The 19354-nt window shown below is 35.7% G+C and overlaps 2 protein-coding genes across 2 annotated transcripts; one reads left to right on the plus strand and one right to left on the minus strand.

Annotated features, from left to right (window-relative positions):
• Nucleotides 1-12: 12 nt before the first annotated feature.
• Nucleotides 13-8309, minus strand: LOC100256775 (calmodulin-binding protein 60 C). The gene is made up of 9 exons (XM_010647858.3): nucleotides 8194-8309; nucleotides 7689-8074; nucleotides 6906-6981; nucleotides 5844-5902; nucleotides 4703-5196; nucleotides 4432-4592; nucleotides 4146-4349; nucleotides 3350-3587; nucleotides 13-1133 (listed from the first exon to the last, which is right to left on the minus strand). The coding sequence occupies exons 2-9, from the start codon at nucleotides 7799-7801 to the stop codon at nucleotides 583-585; spliced, it is 1896 nt and encodes a 631-aa protein (XP_010646160.1). The 5' UTR covers nucleotides 7802-8074; nucleotides 8194-8309; the 3' UTR covers nucleotides 13-582.
• A 6497-nt stretch (nucleotides 8310-14806) lies between these two features.
• Nucleotides 14807-19264, plus strand: LOC100265410 (protein LOL2). Its single transcript, XM_002273928.5, has 4 exons — nucleotides 14807-15209; nucleotides 17125-17232; nucleotides 18163-18272; nucleotides 18971-19264. The coding sequence occupies exons 1-4, from the start codon at nucleotides 15077-15079 to the stop codon at nucleotides 19043-19045; spliced, it is 426 nt and encodes a 141-aa protein (XP_002273964.1). The 5' UTR covers nucleotides 14807-15076; the 3' UTR covers nucleotides 19046-19264.
• The last annotated feature ends 90 nt before the right edge of the window (nucleotides 19265-19354 follow it).

Genomic DNA, 19354 nt, shown 5'->3' on the forward strand with positions numbered 1-19354 from the left:
TAAGGCAACAAGTAAAATAAAAGCACATTTTATTGTGTTGGATCTCAACTAACATCAAACAGTAACCACAATAACACATTAGCCACTATGAAAGTGACAAACCTACCTGCCACTTCAACTCCTCCACTCTCAAATTTAAGTCTGAAAAACCAAAGAAAGAAAAAAGGAAAGAAGAAATAAATAACTTGCTAAATTTCCTGGCCTTGAGAAAGATTCCCTCTGAAATCACAGTTGTGTCACCAGCATTTTCAGCTGCTTCAACTCAAACCCGATGGTTATTCAGATCTTGCAGCCAATAATGACGGGCATAGAATATGATCTTGATAAACAGAACACAATTTAGTAAAGTTATCGAGGTGTGAAACAAGCTTACTGTACAGGCAAGAACTGTGCAAGCAAAGAGGTTCCTAGATGTCACGTTGTTATGATGACTCCACCAATTAGCAGTCCAAGGACCCACGCCCCCGAGCATCAATTCAAGTCCCAAGATCAGTCTTTGCTCACGCTGAGAACTTCAGCAGGACAGGAATCAGAAGCAGGGAATAAAACAGGAGTTGAAAACAGCTTGTCTCACTAGCTAATTTATGGTTCATCCAACTCAACAAGTTGAGCCCGTCTTTCAGCAGCCTTCTTCCTAACGAAGATGCCCCATCTCAGTGCTGCCTTGAGCTTCAGCCACCCTACAACAGCTTTGCCTGACGAACGGCTTCGATCTTCATCAAAGCCATAACCTGTAGATGAAGTGGGCATGTATGCTGATGAATAAGGATACCCATCATCAGTAACATTTGCAGAGGCATGACCATGATTGCCCATGTTGAAGATACGAAGCAGGTGCTGCATATCATCATTTTCAAGCATCTCATGACTTCTCATGCGAATCTCATCCTCTGGGAAGAAGTCATCAACTCTATAATTAAGATTTGAAGTCCCAACAGATTGGAAGCCTGGTGTGGTTGCTGGCGGGGGACCAAGGGCAAGCATGCTTTCATTACTTGGAAGTTGCACTTGGTGTGGATTGCCAATCAACTGATTCTGGAGAGGGAATGAGGTGCCATCAAACTGCATAGGAGCATTGAGATTTACGTTCTGCGACTGTATTGGGTATCTGGTGGGCATATTATCATTATACCCTAGACAGAAAGAGTATCCAAATAGTCAGTAAACAAATCAATGGGTTATTACGCACATAAAACAAACACAAGCTCAATGCTTTGCACTAGTAGGAAGAGCTCAAAAAACCATATATCTTCATAAGGTGCCATAGGATTTGCTTAAATTAAATTTGATGAAGATCTGGATCATTCAAATCATGGGAGAGAAAGGATATCTAGAAATTTAATATGCAAAAGAAGTTTGGTATCCCAACATGCACATGTATGATCATTCTTTTTTAATCATTTAATAAAACATGAGTATGTTAGCACTCCTCCCACATTTAGTCATATAGCAAAATGAGTGTATCTTTGCTTCTCTTGAGTTGTAGGAAACATTATGGAAATTGGAAGAAGTTAAAGATATGCCTTTTTTTAGCCTTACCTATAAAGGGAAGAATGTTTTATTCTCCTGTCAGACATTAAAGCTTTTCTGAATTTCACAAAAAAAGAAGGATTTGACTACCATCTACCTTCCTCCCCACACTAACCTTGGTGCAGCCTGATTTGTAAATATGAAATCCACAGCATTGGGGAACTTAATCCTATATCTAAAGAAAAGAATTGAGGAATAAACTGACAGACATTGCAAAATACCAGAATGGGAAATTCATGCCCAATATCTTTTTTCTTTTTTGGTACGCAAGAAAATAATATGAATTAAAAGACACCTAACAAAATGGTGTGCAACCCCAGTAGACGGGAGGTACACAGGACACACAAGGAATGAGAGAAACAACAATGCAAACCCCATTCTCTTGACCCACATATTTCAAACCTACATAGGGTTTTCCCACTCCTCACAGCCCCAGTCTAATAACAATTGAGTGGCAGTCTAAAATGGGTCTTGGGAGAATGATATGAGAGACATTTGAGAGATGTTCTACCCACTCTGGAGAGATTAGGAAGTAGTCCAGCCTTCAGTAAAGACTTTCCATTCTCAACCTACTCCAATTGCCACCACCTGAGAAAGGGATATCCATCAAGTTAAAATCTTCAATAAAACCTGAGAAGCCTCTCAGGCCAAGAAGATCCTACCACTTGAACTTCTCTCAAGAGGGAAGTGAACAACATTAAAATCTCCTACAATAAACCAATGATCTTCCTACAGCCCTCAACTCCTAAAACTCCCCAATTTCTGCCCCCAGCACCAGATTATACACCTTTAAAAATACCTGAATTCTGTCTAACAACAACCACCAATTATCCCATAAATTAAGACCCCCTTCCACTGCCCCTCTAGCTCAGATAGCCACCCCCTCCCAACACACATAAAACTCCAAAAATCTCCCCATCCCATCTCAGTTGATGAAACGTCCAACTTTGATTCTTGATGATAGACCAAATCCACCTTTTATGATCTCAGAAATGATTTAATGATTTTTCTTTTATCCACATCATTAAAGCCCTCTCATGTTCAAAGGGATTATTCTAAAATTTCCATTGATCGACTCGAACTGAATGCCCAATCACCCTCTCATTATTCACAACTGCCAAGTGTCTTCCTCCATAATTCACAGAGGATTGAAGTTTATTCAACTCCCTTTCCTTACATGAGATGGCTCAGTTCCTTGCCTTTTTGGCTGAAGGAAAGATCTTGTATTCCCAATTCTCCAATTTTCTGATTAAAGCCAAGACTTCCTCCTTTTAACCCTCCAATGACATTCCCACATGCTTGACAAATCTTGGTAAGTTCCTATTAACCCAAACAGAATCTCCTTTTGCATCTGCTACAGCAACAAACTCAATCTGTCCTGATGACACCAGACAAACCAGAGTCACAAGTTCCACACTTACTGGGGATTCCAGAAACTCAACACAAGAAATAGAGTCAACCCATGCTGATTCAGAAGAAGGAACCTCCACCAACTCCCCCACAGCCAAGGGTGCCACAATTCTAGCCTTAAGCAAGGGTAAAGAACTTCCAAGGCCAATATCTATGTCCAACTACACTTACCAAAAGGTACAAGGGGAGTGACCTGGTCATTTTGTGGGAGAGAAAACATGATCTAGATCCATGAATGCAACTACTCTGACAGAATCTTTTCCAGGTTTTGCCATTTTGATTAGCAACATGGTTTTAGTTTTATTTAATATCATCAAATCACCCAAATCAACCATTAACATTACACAAAATCTAACTACTTGTATTGTGGGTCATATACTGTAATGGTTTTGGCACCCAAACCACATACCTCCAACCGTTATGCTTGGACCCACAGAAGGCTGCTGTGGTGGAACTGAAACCGGCAAGCTTGGTAAAGTGAGCTGATGGTCAAAGGAGTTAGGATAGTCTTGTGGGCCCATCGCAACTTCAGTCTGAGAAGAACCTGAGCTCTTACTTTGGTTAAAGTTTAAAAGAGACTTGCCATCATACTCTACAACACTAATCCAATTGTCATATGCCTTCTTCACCAAGGTATCCACAAAGACCTGCAAGAACCAAACAATTGGCAGTTTGCTTAGGCTTCTTTTTTCCGTTCTTTTTTTCTTCTTTTTTGCAATTTAAGAAAATAGTAATTTCTTTACAAACATCAAATATAAGTTCACTGCTCAAGAGAAGATAAGTCCTATAGAAACCTTGGTATTCTATGAAATGAACAGCCCATGCCATAATATTGAGCTTGACCATATTGAATTAAATGTAATTTCAGTTTAATTTTGCGATTAAACATAGAGAGAATCGTATGCACAGATATCCAAAGATTAGACCCCACAACTACACTATATAAAAGCTCAAAATAAGCCACTAATTCTTTTTTCACATCCATAAATTTTCATTAGTATAATTATCCTGTTTTAAGGAAATATATGATATTTATTGTTTAGAGATCTGGCAACAGCAGCTTCTAATGGACCAGCCTCTACTTTTAATCTGGAAAGATTCCTCTAGCATGAAAAATTATTAAATGGAGTTAAACCCCATATTATTTTTGTAGTACAATGAGGCAGCACAACATCCAAATGAAATCAAACTATAGGATCACCTACCTTCTGATTGTCAGTAAGAGAATCAGCTGAGTGATATTGTCCACCTGCTATTAAGCCGCTCAACTCATAGATATTGTTGAACACAACGCCTACGCTCCTCACATCATCAGGATAGTAAACATAAAGTTTCCCACTTAGAACACAAGTTTTTGCATGCTCCACAAGAACATCCCACATCTTATTTGACATGCCACTTCCAAGAATCTACAACAATTGGAGACAAATAAATAAAAATTACAATAGACGGATTCAAATTCTGAAATGACAACAAAATGTACATTCTTACATTCCGTAATCTTTGTGAATCTCTAACTACAAGTCGTAGGAAGTCCTCAACAGTGAATATTCCAGCTTTATTCAACCTCTTGTGGAATGACCCATCTTTGCCAATCTTCTCCAATCGCCAAACTTCATCATTCAATGCAGGAGGGTAGTGCTTCTTGTATACTGGGAAAAAAATGATCTTTCAGATTCACCACCATCATCCCAACAGATACACACATTTATGCATATATAAAAAGAAGTAAATAATAATTTGATACTGAACATCAACTCACATTCCCCTCTGTGATCCTTAACAGTGAAGGCATCTGTTTTTGCTTCACGAATACGCATGCCCTCACAATAGCCTGAGGCAACCTTCAGCCCTAGCCTGAACTTCCTGCTCCTTATCCAGCTTGAGTTGTCAGTAAATGTCAGCTCTCCTAGCGTCCCTACACCTTCCTTCAGGGTTACTTGCAAATCACCAGTCAGAAGTGGCCTCTTTCCTTCACGCTCTTTCACCACGTGACTCTCAAATTCTTCTTGATTCCAGCCATCATCATCTTCATTGTTGAAATCACCTTCAAGTACAACAACATCTAGTTTTACTGAGGACTCTGGACCTGATGTTACAACATGCCCAGTGCTTGCATCAAGCAGGACAATATGGATTGTTGTACCCTGCTCCCCTTCTACTTTCCCTCCAGTAAAGAGAGGGAGAGATAACCTGGACCTGAACTGCAGCTGTAAGTTTCTTCCATCAGGCCCTTCTATCCTTTTTGGAGATGACCTGCATTTTCTAATCTCTTAGAAGAACAGACCACTGACATGGAAAGATCACCATGAAGCAAGGAAAAGAAGAGCAGCAGAAATGATGATGTTGAATTTAAAAAAAAAAAAAACAAAACAAAACAAAAATAAAGAGAGAGAGAAAGGAGCAGAAACCCCCAAAACAATATTTATCCAATATTACTACCCTAAGGAAAGTTAGCATCTAGTCATTTCTGTCACTTGAAAACTGGTCCCCCTGAAATTAAATGCAGGGTCCAAACCACCCTTGAAACAGTACAGGCTGCAAGGCCTGGCCAAATACTGTCAACCTCATGCATGATGAAATATGGCAGTACTGCAGGCTGCGGAGCCAGGCCAAATACTGTCAGCTCCATGTACAATAGACATGTAGCAGTAATTTCAGGACCAGAGAGAGAAAGTCAGAGTAACAAAACACTAGATATTGGATACCCTCTTCTGTGATTCCAGGAGTTCACAATCAACAGATCATATTAGTCAAACATAACCACAACATGTATTTTTAAAATATGTACCAACTAGAATGTCCATTTTGAAAGAAGGCAAACTTACAATTATCTTACAACATTCTTTAATTAATAATTAATTTCTAACATTATGTAATGAATTGATAACAAAGTCTCATACCTCCCAGTAAGTTTAGCTGGGCCTAACTTTGCCAAAGCACGCTCCACCTCTTCACTGACCTGTTCACCAGTCAACCAAAGCAAAAACTCTAAGAAACACTCAAAGCATCAGACACCAAATAATTTGAAAGTTGTTTATGATGCATGTTCAAATAGACATTTACAGATGAGATGCTTTGCTTGTATTAATGCATGCACCTAAAAGGGGGGGAAAAAAGAAAGAAAAATGCAACACATGCTCCAGGCAAATCAATGAGCACACCATAGAATGATTAAGTTAGCAACTCACCAATTGATTGATAATTACATAATTCAAATGTGACACGTTTTAACTATTGTACTTCCAAAATTAACATTTTGACTTTGATAACACTAAGACCATCCATGATCTATTAGCTATGTTGGACAATCAAGAAAAAAAAATTAAATTAAATAAATATGCATTGTCTGTCGCTGGCAAGTAGATGAAGCTTCTCATGCTCAGTCCCTGGTTTGTGGATAGTACCAGATGTTCAAATAACAAGCAAGGACCAAGATGACACTTGACATGTGAGATATTGAAATCCAAGAACACTAAAATCCTTTGGAAGCTTGATGCAATTTTAGGCTTCATCTCATTTATTATATCTGGGACATAACTCCTTATTACAGAGCTGTACTATAAACAATGTTCTTTGACATGGCATCAAGGTCATTCATATCCTACACAACTTCAACCACCATATTACAGAAAGTGAGTCATATTTGTGTTTGACATATTAGGAAGCATATCAAAGCACCACAAAGAAACAAAAGATAAAAAGAATTAGAAGAAGAGGAGGAGGAGGAGGAGGAAGAAGAAGGAACAAAGAAAGAAATGAAAAGCATTCATATTGGTACTCTGCCTCTATAAGGTCCCAAAATGTTGTGCTAAGTAATATTTAATTGGCCAGGAAATAAATGAAGATAAATTCCGACCATATAAATTACCCAAAAAAAAAACAACAAACAAAAAACAGAAGGCTGTTATCCTAAATTCTTCACAGAAAGTAAAGAAATCCATATAAGAGGTTATTTATCTTACAACTCTCCGAAGAATAGGTTCCAATGATGAGCAAAGTTTCTGCAGACTATCCACCTTCAGAGCTTCAACTATTACACTGCAAAACAAAAGTACATTTCAACAAACAAAATAACAGGGCATAGAAAACGGAACTAATTAATAATACAAAAAACCCACTGCCTCGATTCCTTTGTTTGGACCTAACAACTCATGTTAGGGTTTCATTTTGGCCACCAACAGCCAGGTTCCATTTCTAATTTGTTTCAAAATCTCTCTACCACCAGTTCAACATTTCCTTCTCCCTGCTTAAGCTCCCATCATGCACCCCAAACCAACCACTAAACACGCGCAAAGACACAATTCAACACTTTCTGTATTTCAAAGAATTTCCATAGCATTAAAAAAATTATAAATATGATTCTTTCAGCTCGGGTGACCAATTTCTCAACAAAATCAAACATACTCACATATACACACAAATTTTTGCAGTTCAAATGCAGGAGCAAGAATCAACAAAAACAAAGTAGAAGCAAGAATTTGTAGTCTCGTTTCATCGAAAACAAGTTTAGTTTTGAAGATTATTGTGTAGGTATTCTGCTTTGTAGTCTCCTTTAATAAAATAATAAAAAATGAAAAAAAGGTAGAAGCAAGAATCACTCAAAAGAAAACAGAAATACAACCAATTTCTCAACAAAATCAAACATACTTACAGACACAAATTTTCTCAGCTAAAAGTAGAAGCAAGAATCAACAAAAACAAATTACTCAAAAGAAGATAGAAATACAGTAGAAACAAATAAATACCTAGCCAGAGCAGGTCGTTTCCTATCAGACTGTCCTTCTTCCGTTGAAGAAGGATCCAAAGCCCTCTTTTCCCTCGCGAGGCTGTTGGATCTCTCCATATACCTAGTTTGCATTTTGTGAGCTTCCAAACAACCCTCCCGTTTGGTCAGTGAGAAAAATGTAAGACGGTAAACCAAATCAAACTCTGAAACAACAAATTTGCCTCCACCAGAACCCAAGCTTAGTCCTAACCGAGCTCTTCACCTTCAGAAGACCAAAAAACAACAAACAACAACAAAAGGCACTAACTTCAGCTCCGAGATTCTTTTCTTGTCTTTCCTTTTTCCTTTACCTCGTTTTCCCAGCAACCAAACGGAGACTCAGTTCTCAGACTCCCTTTTTCTGATCTAAACAAAAAGAAAACAACAAATCAGAGATTCATTCACAGCGGGTGAAATTTCTAGGAGATTCGAGCGAATGAGAAAATGAAAACAAAAAAATTTTGAAAAGCGGGAAAAATGAGAACCTTAGAAAGTTGGCGGAATCTGAGAAGTTTCAGCGAAATATCTACGAATTTTCGTTCTCACTTTACGTCTCAGTTTTCTTTTCTTCTTTTCTTTTTTCCCCTTTCATTTTAACTCTCCCTTATAATGACGGCTGAAACAGTAACGCATCCTTTGTGGTAGTTGGATGGCGACTGATCTTCGACTGCATACGATCGTTTCATCTCCGCCGTCGGTCTAGGGAATCTGAGGGTTCATAAATATTATTTAGTCCCGCCACGTGCGGGAAACGATGCCACGTATGGTCTTAGATAACGCCAGCCGTTCTCGTGCATGTTTGATTGCGTCCACTGTTCTACCCTTTTGAGATGTTGAAATTTTGAATTATGGCGGATCACTTTTCCAAAAATAATTTAAAATTTTAAAATTTTAATTATTTTTTTATTGTTATTTTCAAAAAATACAAGCATCAAAGTTTGAAAATACGCTTGACGTATCAAATCAATTTTTTATATTTTTAAAACCTTAAAAAGGACAAAAATCGAATCATAAGAGAAGTGAAAAAGGTTTTCGGAAAAATTCAAAGTAATAAAAAAATAATATTTTAAAATCGGTAATCCTAATTTTGTCTATTATTTAAAAAATAAAAATAAAAATAAAAACCCGTAACGCTAGAAGCCAATTCTTGAGATCGTTTTCGTAATCGATATGTACGAATGTACTGAACTTTAAAAACACTGGAGGGATGGGTGGAATTGTTAATTAACGCGTGCGGGTAATTATTGGATGCTAAAATCTGAAGTTTCGTAGTTATGACTAATGAATGATTGGTGAGGGCGTTTTGCAATGTCAATTACTAATGGTAAAGTGGAGATTTGGATGAGAAAGAAGGAAGGGGAGGAGTGGGGAGTGAGAGAGTAGAGAGAGCATAACACTGACAGTTGAGGTGATCGGGGAGAGTTGTCCCTTCCAGATATGTGCAGTGACTGTGGGTAAGATTTATGATTTAAGGGCTGCACCACATGCGGATTTGAACCCCACACACGTCAATGGGATAACAGGAGTAGTCAATTTATGATGGCATTACTTTATGGAAAGATTCTAGGCTCCGTGTAACTGTTGGATAAGAATACGGTTATGCTGTTCGACGTGACACTGGCTTTTGGTGGCTTCCTCCTCCTCCACGCCCCACTCTGCGTCTTTCCTCGGTATCTCTGTTTCCTTTTCTCTCTTGTTTTGTTCCTAGTTTTTACCTCCTCATAATAATGATAATAATTAATAAGCAACCATTTTAATTTAAAGCTATTATGAAATGTGCTTTGCTATTCCTAACTCTAGTTGACTGACACAATTGGCGGTTACAACTTTTATTATTTCAGGTGATACGTATTATTCTTGGCTGATTGTTATTTCATATTTTTTTTTATTTTGGATTTATTTGTTTATTTATTTATTTATTTCATATATTATTGAAATTTCCAATGAAATGGATTCCATCATTCAACATGTTAATGTATTGGTTTTTTTTGTTTTTAAAAATTATTATTTTTTAAATTATTTTATTACCCCAAAGTCTCGTATTGACATATTCAAATGGAATATTTGACATCAAAGATAGGTACTTATGTTTCGAGTTTGAAACTTATGTTTCGAGTTTGAACCTTATAAGATAAGATAAATGATATTATAAAGTGTACATTCTAATCAAAATTCACCCTTATAAATGAATTAGAAATACTTGAAAACAACCAAAAATAATTATTTTGATGGAAGTATGCAAAACTTTAAATATATATATGTTGAATGATTGAATGTTCAATAGGATACTCAAGCATTACCTTGAAGTGCTTTTGTTCAAGAAATTTTTAAAATTTATTAAGAAAATTCTCATCTTCGTTAAAAGTATTGTTCTAGTTTGATATCAATAAAAGCCTATAATTTTTGTATAAAAATTATTAAAAATCTCATTTTTATAGGTGTGCAAAAAAAAAAACTATACAAATACAAAGAATGTTATTATTTTACCGTAGATCCTATACTTTCAAAATCAAGGTTTGTTCAAAAAACCTTGAAAGTATTTTCAAGAAGAAATGGTAGAAGCTAAGGATTTGTCAAGCTTTAATACAATTTTGAAGAGATTTTCCAAGAAACATAGGGGCGTGTTGCAGCACGGATGTGATGACTACGGTTAAATGATAGTAGACATAAGGCTTGGCAAAAATAAAGTAAGCTTCTTTCATATTTAGTAACTTTTTGTTGCATTTGATGAACTTATAGTTTTTGTATTTGTAAAAGTGAAGTCTATAGGTATTTTATCACATAATAATACAATGTCATTGTACATATCAAGTATCTTTTGATTTATCTATATCGATTCCAACATTCATATGATTGATCAAAAATGATAAATTAATTAAATTAGTTAATCAGAGATACACATAAAAGAAGTTTAATTTGGCATGTCATTTTTCGACATAATTTGAGGACTACCTATTCATCATCCAAAGTTTTGTGATCAATAATATATTCATAAGTGGTATGAGAGCAAGTTAAAATTTCTAAAAATAATCTATTTTCAGTTTCAATTTATGTTCTTAAATCACGAAACCATTAAGAATGGGATCTTTAATAAAATGTTTCTATTTCTCTTATGGTAATAATCATAAATTTTTTTCTTCAAATACTAGGCGAAAAAGTATGGAATACAATGAAATTTGGGTGACTACCATCAATTCTTGTGGACAAAAATAGTAAATCCATGGTGAAATCAAATCCAAACAAGAATGACGTAGACTTGAGGATAAAGCTAGGTAAGTCAATGCAAATACATTATAATAATTTTTCAATGGTGTGAATTTTCTCGAGTTTCATAGAAAGTAACATGTAAATATGCTAAAAAGACTTTGGATCTCCTAGTTTTCATACATAAAGGCACTTTTATTGTAAAGTTATCTAAATTTAAATATTGATATTTACTTTTAAAAACATAAAAGTGGTAGAGGATGAGATGTCCTCCGATTTTTATACTAAAGTCAATGACATGGTAAACTCAAGCTATAGCCTAGGTTAAAAAATTCATAAATGTAAAGAAAGTGAGATTAAAGCCACTTAAGAGAGCATAGATGTTGTCTCTTTTCATGTACATGAGTGGGTAGAATTTCTTCTTTGAGATGCCCCTTCATTTTCTAAGAAGTTTGAGAGGGTGGCTTGAAAACTTTTAAGAATGATCAATAGAATTTGAGGATGAAAATGAACCTATGCTAACTTGTACTGAGGTAGCCATGTTTGTTAAAAAATATTGTTAAATTACAAAAGAAAATTTCCAAGAAGATTTTAGAATTAAGGCATATTGCTACAAAAGGTAGAATTGTCATTTTCTTTCCACGAGACTAAATACATTTGTTGGTAATGGCAATTACACTCAATTATTATGGCTAAAGTGAAGTTACAAAACTATGGATTCAAGTAAGATGTCGTGTTTGTCTTACATGATAATTTGAGTGCAATTAGCATCTCAAAAAATCTCATCATTTACTCTAGGACTAACCAAATCAATATTTGTTATCATTTCATTAGAAATATTGTGGAAAATAGAATTATTTCATCAAAGTACATTACAAAGAATCAAATTTTGGATTCATTTATGTAGCATTTACATGTTCTTTAAGTTTGAGGCCCTTAGAAAATCTTTAGGCACATGTCCCTTCAAGTAGGTTACGTTGTCAAGGTTCTCCATATACTTTGAGAAGTCTTCCTAAATTACTAATTTGAATTTTGAATTATCATAAGTCATAACTTGAACATTAAATAACCATTGAATGTATTTAGTGCATGTAGAAAGATTTCATCAAGTAATTACCTTATAATAAAGTTAAATAATTAAAAGTGAAAGCCATTACTTGTAGGATTGAGAATATCCTTCAATATGGTAATGGCTAGAAAGAAAAAAAAAAGTTTTCACAAAATAATAATAATAATAAAATAAAATAAATCCAACTAATATAATAAAAAAGGAAATAAATTAATTTTAAAATATCAATAAATAGAAAAGTTTTGGAGATTAATATATCACATAACCTATATGAATTTACATGTGAAACTTGAAAAATTATGTTAAACAAAAATCTAGTTGAACTGAACTCAAATTTACCATATTATCACCATTTTCCTATAATTGATCAAGTGATTTTTTTATGTTTATTGAGATAAGTAATTAGACAATAAGTTGATATTTTAGAGTCGAATCATTGATTATATATAGAAACAAAGAGGGGCGGAGCCAGCTAATACTTGAGGGAGCATTTTTTTTTTTCACCTAATACAATAAAAAAAGAAAGAAATTAATTAGGAAATATTAATAAATAGAAAAGTTTTGGGGATTACTATATCACATAACCCATATGAATATGCATGTGACACTCAAAAAATCATGTTAAACAAAAATCTAGTTAAATTGAAACTCAAAAAGTCATGTTAAACAAAAAGCTAGTTGAACTTATTCTACCCCCAAAAATAGATGATTGTTTTACTTTCCCTCAACTTATTTTCTAACTTTGTTATTATATATATATATATATATTGATATGATTAGTTCGATATTTTGTTTAATGTATATAAAAATCTTTTTTCTTACCTTGTATTTTTTATTTTTTTTAGAATTGTAGTACAGAGTGTAGTTTTGCTTTTGTTAATTTAATTTCATTTTGGATGCACTTTTTAGTATTTAGAAAGTTTTTTAAAAGAAAACTTCATCAAAAAATCATGTTTTGAGCACCCCATTGATGCTCAAATGTTGACCAATAAGTGAAAAAAATATATAAAACAAAGTGATTTAAGAGAGGACGCTAAAGCGGGTAACACAATGAATAAAACGAATCATAGGGAAAGCGTCTTGGAGCACCAGCACGAGCTAACCTTATGGAAACCGTGTTTTCGATAACACGTTAATATAGTTTTATTAGGAACAATTATCTTCTTGATCAATCAAGAGATAATACGTCGACCCACCGTGGAAGATAAAAACTAGGAAATGTTCTAAAATGACCTAAATGAAAATTTAGTGTGACAACCAACACCACTATATATATAGATGCTACTCACTTTTTTTTTCTTTTTTCCTTTTTATCTTCTATATAATTTGTTTTTTGGCTCAAAACTTTTTTCTCATTTTTTTTTTCTCCTTGAACACAACATTCATTAGTGCATGTACATCTGTCAGCCATTCTTAATCTTGTTCTTCTTCTCTATGATTTTGGGACTTAAACTTTGAAGACTTTTATTCACAAGAGATCATATCTAATATTTTTGAGAATGAAAGATACAAATCTAATTAAGATATCATTTTGTCCCCTTTAATCAAAATTCGCCTGCTCTAACTTTGCCAGCTCTTTCTTATTAATCAATTAGACGGTCATCACATCAACAACTCATCAGCATAATTTCTACAAAATGCAAAAAAAAAAACAAAAAAAAAAAAAACAAAAATAAATAAGACAAAAAAAATTAATTCCCTTTGTTTTCCTTGGTTTTGGTTATTAATTTTTTAAACTATCATCGTAATCCGTGTAAAACTTTCTTTGGCCTTATCATTATTATTATTATTATTATTATTATTGCTTTTTGGGTTTTCGTTATTCAATTATTTTAGATTCTCATCATCATAGTTTGTGTAGTGGTAGTGAATAATTAATTCTCCTTGGCCTTGTCTAATGATGTCCATGGGAGTGAATGAGGCTAAGGAGACGTCGCGATTTGTGACAGTGGGCTCAAGTTTAACCTTTTTCTGTTAGGGCCCTCGTGAGTTCTTCATGCTTTGGTGCAAGTTTATCGTTTCTTCATTAGGGACGCTCGTGAGTTCCTCAAGCTTTGCAACATGTGGGGCGCCGGGCCTCATGTGCGCTATGCGCCTTGGTAGGAGACACTGACAAGGCTGTCTCGTAACCTTCATAAGTCATGACAGTGTGAGGCACTCGATGAATAATAGCACGGGCATTATCATAAATGGCACTGCCTGCATTGGAGTGAGACCAGTTCGTCTCCATTAAAGCTCTCTCTTCTCTTAATAACATTTTTTGTTCTTACGAAAAAAGGAAAAGAGTAGTCAAATTAATACACCCACAATTAATGCATTCTCATCATGCACGGATACCCATGTCGAGTGATACAAGCGGTCAATCTTTCATACTAGTGTGGACCATCCTCGTCGGGACAGAGACCAAGAAAAAAACATCATATATCTCATTTATGGAGGGTGGGCGACAAAGAAAAGCATGCTGGATAGAGCCTTTTGGAGGAAATTCTTATATTATACAGAGAAAACAAAGGTGGAAAGAGGCTATGCTGCCAATTAAACGTGTTTTGCAGAAAAATCGTTTGGACGTATGTCTCGAATAATTGGAGCCCGAGCGGTGACTGCTGGTGAGGTGGCTGAGCTGCTTGGACTGAAATTATGTGGCAAGAGCTTCCGTGAAGCTGCTTCCGATGACAAGGTAGCAAAGGCTGTAATAATACAGACTGAATGCTCCAAAAAAGCTATAATATTTTTGAAAAGCATTTCGATAATGCCGGAAGGAAAAGTACTGCCACTAACAGTATGTGCATAACGATGCTGTCCCCTTGTCCTGTTGCCCTTAATTTTAGGTTGCCTATGGGAACGGCAAAACATTGTGCTGCGTACGTTAACGGTAAAACGAGCGCAGCGTACGTTAACGGTAAAACGAGCGCAGCGTACGTAAACGGTAAAACGAGTGCAGCGTACGGTCAATGTTAAACGACGTCGGTTTTAGTTGTGGTACGGAGGGTGCAGAGGATGATACGATACGACGTCGTTTGAGGTTAGTTTCTTTGGGAAAGGGAAAAGACTGGAGTTGAGTTGCCGCCGGAGAGAGAAGATAGAGGGTTGAGTCAATGGAGACAGAGGCGGAGACAACGGGCTCGAGGCAGGAAGGCCTAAGTCCTAATCACAGCGCCGGAAACGGGAAGGACGCCCGGAGAGATGGTGAAACTGTCGCACCGACTACAACCCTAAAACAACCTTCTGGTGATTGCTGCTCTATTTATGGTTGTTTTGTTATACATTGTGTTGAAGTTTTGGTCTTTTATCAATGTCCAACCAGTCGATTGCGTTGGACCTTAACCCCTTTTTGATATCTGAGAGAATCCGTGCTTCGTTTTTGTTTGGTTGTTTTTGTAACGATAGATTTTTGGTTCCAAAACCTAAAAAAACTCATCTAAATTACTTTGCATGGCTAGATTATACTCAATAGAATGGGCGCTTGATTATTGAAAAAGGGGTGAAAATCGATTTTCATTCTTATACTTCCTCGGCAACTTGATGGAGTGTAACATCAACAGAAATCGAGAAATTACTCGCTTGTTTGGAAAATATGCTCCTCTCTATGCTGGCATTGTCAAATTCAATCCTCCACAAAATGAACTGTGGGAAGTTGGACCAGAACCCAACCATGGAGGGAATTTAGGAATAAAAATGCGCTGGAAAGTATCAAAAATGGGGAGGACTCGATATTTATTGAGATTACCAATCCCTTATGATCGACTTAAAGATCCCCAGGCCTGAAGATCCACTTTTTCTCTTATTTCATAATAAGTTTTGTTCTCCTCTGTCCTTTTGGATAGTTATTAACGCGAATACTTGAAGAAGTTGTTGAAGCTTACCCCTTGGTGAATCTAGTCTGTTTCATCGATTGTGTTAAGACTTCAAAGATTGTTAAGTTTAGCTGTCATAGATTGAGTTATGGGTGATTGGGAATGGTAAAAAAGTATCATGAAGTTGTATACTGAATCATGAAGTTGGAGATTTGGCACTAATAAACCTAGAAATTGGGAAATTCCACTTCCTTTAGTTTACTCGAGAGAATCAAATGCAGTAGGTGCCTAATTGTCGTTAGTTTAATTAATATTATAATATTGTTAACAAATTTAGGTCAGTTGTCAGACATGAAACAGCTTTGGTAACATGGATGTGTCAATGTAGTTGGAGGATTATTTTTTTGAAGATGTGAGGAGTATTTGTTCCCCAAAACAAAAAAGAGAAAAAAGTAATGGCAGGATACTTGGCACATTTTCTTATTTGTTGACAGGTGTTTAACTGATTTAATTTGAAAGTTTTTAACGACATATAGTTTAGTTGAATCATGCAATTTTGATCTCATCCAATTACATACACTAGAAGCCAACAAAGATTTTTTTTTTCTATTTTCTTTCTTCTTTATTCCCCCTTTTGAACACTGTATGTGCATTTGAGGAGATTTTGGATATTTACAATGTTGATATATGAAGTAGTCAATATATTTTCCAAATCATATTGGCTGAGGCTGATAAGGTGGAGCAGTTTTCAGCCAATGAGAACAACTATAGGTATAGTTGGAGTGGATTATTTTTGCTTGGCAACCATGTGTTTGATCTAGAATTCTTTCCACTAGATACAGAGTGTATGCTCCCAACCTCGTGTTATTCTTCAACCCTTCCTTCAATTACTCGTGTTAATTGGTTAACACCCTCCACTGATTCACTGAACTCGATTGGTAGTGGGAGAAGCAGCTGATTTAGCATAATTTGAATTTGGAATTACCAATTTTCTATTATTCCCTCAAGTGAGAAGGAAGTGGCATTGGTATGCTGAGAAGGTTTTGGCTTAAAGCAAAAGAGCCCTCTGCTGAGTAGAATTGTATTGATTATGGCATGTGGGTTGATCTGGTTCTATGACTGCATGATGGGGGGGTTGGTGTTTGATTTGATTGGTAAGGGACAAGGAAGATAGTTTACATCTATTGTATTTATTTAATGTATCTGTTTTTTTTAATCTTTCTAGCATTATCTTTTAATAATCTTTTATATGATGGATAGTTTGATGGTGAATGTAAATGCATCCATCTCACAGTGTGAATCAGTTTCTTTAAACTTTTAACACTGGAAGCGATGTTATTTTGTTGCAGAAATGGCTCAAATGGTTTGTGGTTCTTGTCGCCGCTTGCTTTCTTACCCACAAGGAACCAGACATGTTGAGTGCTCTTGTTGTCAGACGGTCAATTTTGTGCTCGAAGGTTCCTCTCTGCCCTTCTTCCTAACAAAGAGTTGGCTTCTGTCCATAAAAAAGTGATCTTATTATTAGCAGTTGTACTTTCAGGAAATATCATTGCAATTTATCTTATGATATTATTGTCCTGAATATGAAGTTTCAAGGATCTTACATAAGATGGAATTTTAGATATGTGTGAACAACATATTAAGGTTCTTGCTGCTAATCTGACATTTTTTTAATAATCAAACTATAGGGCTAGCCCATAACTGAAGTGAAAGAACCTTCCATCTGAATGGTACTGCTATTCCACAAGACCAAGCAATCGATCTTTTATTGGCTCATTATTGTCTGTCTGAACAACCTCCAACCAAAAAAAGACCAGGTGATGGGAAGCACCATAGAAAGTACCATATGAAGACTTAAGAGACCCTGTATCACCAGGACACTCACATGCACATAATAACCAAGGTCCTTTCATCTGACTGTTCAGATTTATGCCAAACAAGAGAGTTCAGATGTCACATAAGCACCTGTAACTTATTATTTTTTTTCCCTTGTAGCAACTTAATTTAGGCATAGGGCATAATCCCAACACTTTATTGTTTAGATCACCTCCCAACCAAGGTTAAGGAAGCTCACACTGCTTGATCCTCCTTCCCTATATGGAGACCACGCATAACTAATGTGGGCCAGGAAACTATCTGTAAGTCCAGTGGTTGGGCGTCATCTTCAGAGGTGTGCTGGTGATGCTGAGTCAATTTTTTGTTTTCCACTGCCCAACACACCCACATATGGAAATCAAATTTATCTCTCAAGATTTTGCCATTAGCTTAAATCTAGAACATAATCGTCTGTGTACAGAAGTTTGCTTTGGCTTAGTGAAGTATTAAATCTTGAGAACTATATCATAATGGCAGGATTCTTTTTAACATTTCGATGCTTCCCTTTCCAGCTCATCAGGTCGGGCAAGTGAAGTGTGGCAGTTGTGCTGTGCTGTTGATGTACCCATATGGAGCTCCATCAGTCAGGTGTTCCTCTTGCCGTTTTGTCACCGAAATTGGGGTATGTAGTCTAATGGCTTTGCAACCTTAAAACACCCTGCGACTAACTGAAATGCTGTGTATAAATTGCACACACCCTACACAACCACATGACTAACACTGCTTTGGTGCTTGTTCTTTCATTTTTTTTTTCTTTGGCAAAACTAGAACTTCTTTAAAATTTTATCAATGAATTACAGAAAAGTTCATTATCTGCAAGGCAGTTATGCAATCCACTAAGGTTGTCTTTGAACTATTATATCATGTGGACTACTAATAAGTTGCATGTTCCTACCAACAGCAGGAAAAAGAATAAAAGACAAAAAAAAAAAAAAAAAAATGGAAAGAGAAAAAAGCAAGAAGAAACAAAACTACCCATTTTAAATTGATCTTGTAAAAAATACTTAGATGACTACCTTGATAATGCTAATAAAGCTTATGAAATAACTTCACAATGATTAAGTAGAGCTTGAACAACTATACTTCATTAAGGTTGTCTTTGAACTAATATATCATGTGGACCACTAATAAGTTACATGTAAACAAACTTAGATGACTACCTTGATAATGCTGATAAAGCTTGTGAACAAACTTCACAATGATTAAGCTGAGCTTGAACAACTATGCTTCTCAGACATCTTCAATTCATACTTAGGAACTAATTATGATTGATAAATTTTATGCCATTCAAGACTGATCATGTTTCTGATATTTGTGTAGGTGCATAATAGACGCCTTCCATTATCTGTACAGCAAGGACACCAATTGCCCTTACATTCCTACACTGATAATTAAACTGCCTACATCTGTTGGCAGACGAGCTTGGGGATCCCAACCTGTAGCTTCAACCTTTTTTCTCGTCTTTACTGCTGAGTCTAGTGGGTGCTTGATGACAGATTGACAGTAGACTACACACTTGTTTCTCTAAATGCAGAGAATCCTGCTTGTACAGAAAAAGTGATTATTTCATTATTTTCTTAATCAATTAACAATCTCGTGCAAACCTTACAGTTCCATTTTTGCGTTTTTGCAATCCCGTCATAATTCATATGATCTGTATTTTTGTTGCGTTGCTGTCCAGTCATAATTCTGAAAAGAGAAGGC

This window comes from Vitis vinifera, chromosome 10 (assembly GCF_030704535.1).
Source record: "Vitis vinifera cultivar Pinot Noir 40024 chromosome 10, ASM3070453v1".
In the NCBI taxonomy this organism is placed as follows: domain Eukaryota; kingdom Viridiplantae; phylum Streptophyta; class Magnoliopsida; order Vitales; family Vitaceae; genus Vitis; species Vitis vinifera.

Bases quoted from the DNA above. Each gene is read 5' to 3' on its own strand.
- LOC100256775 (XM_010647858.3), bottom strand. From the start codon at position 7,801: ATGCAAACTAGGTATATGGAGAGATCCAACAGCCTCGCGAGGGAAAAG. The intron at 4,350-4,431 runs GTAAGAATGTAC...CAATTGTTGTAG, and splicing joins ATTCACAAAGATTACGGAAT to ATTCTTGGAAGTGGCATGTC. The intron at 3,588-4,145 runs GTAGGTGATCCT...TGGTTCTTGCAG, and splicing joins CTCTTACTGACAATCAGAAG to GTCTTTGTGGATACCTTGGT.
- LOC100265410 (XM_002273928.5), top strand. From the start codon at position 15,077: ATGGAGACAGAGGCGGAGACAACGGGCTCGAGGCAGGAAGGCCTAAGT. The intron at 15,210-17,124 runs GTGATTGCTGCT...ATTTTGTTGCAG, and splicing joins AACCCTAAAACAACCTTCTG to AAATGGCTCAAATGGTTTGT. The intron at 18,273-18,970 runs GTATGTAGTCTA...ATATTTGTGTAG, and splicing joins GTTTTGTCACCGAAATTGGG to GTGCATAATAGACGCCTTCC.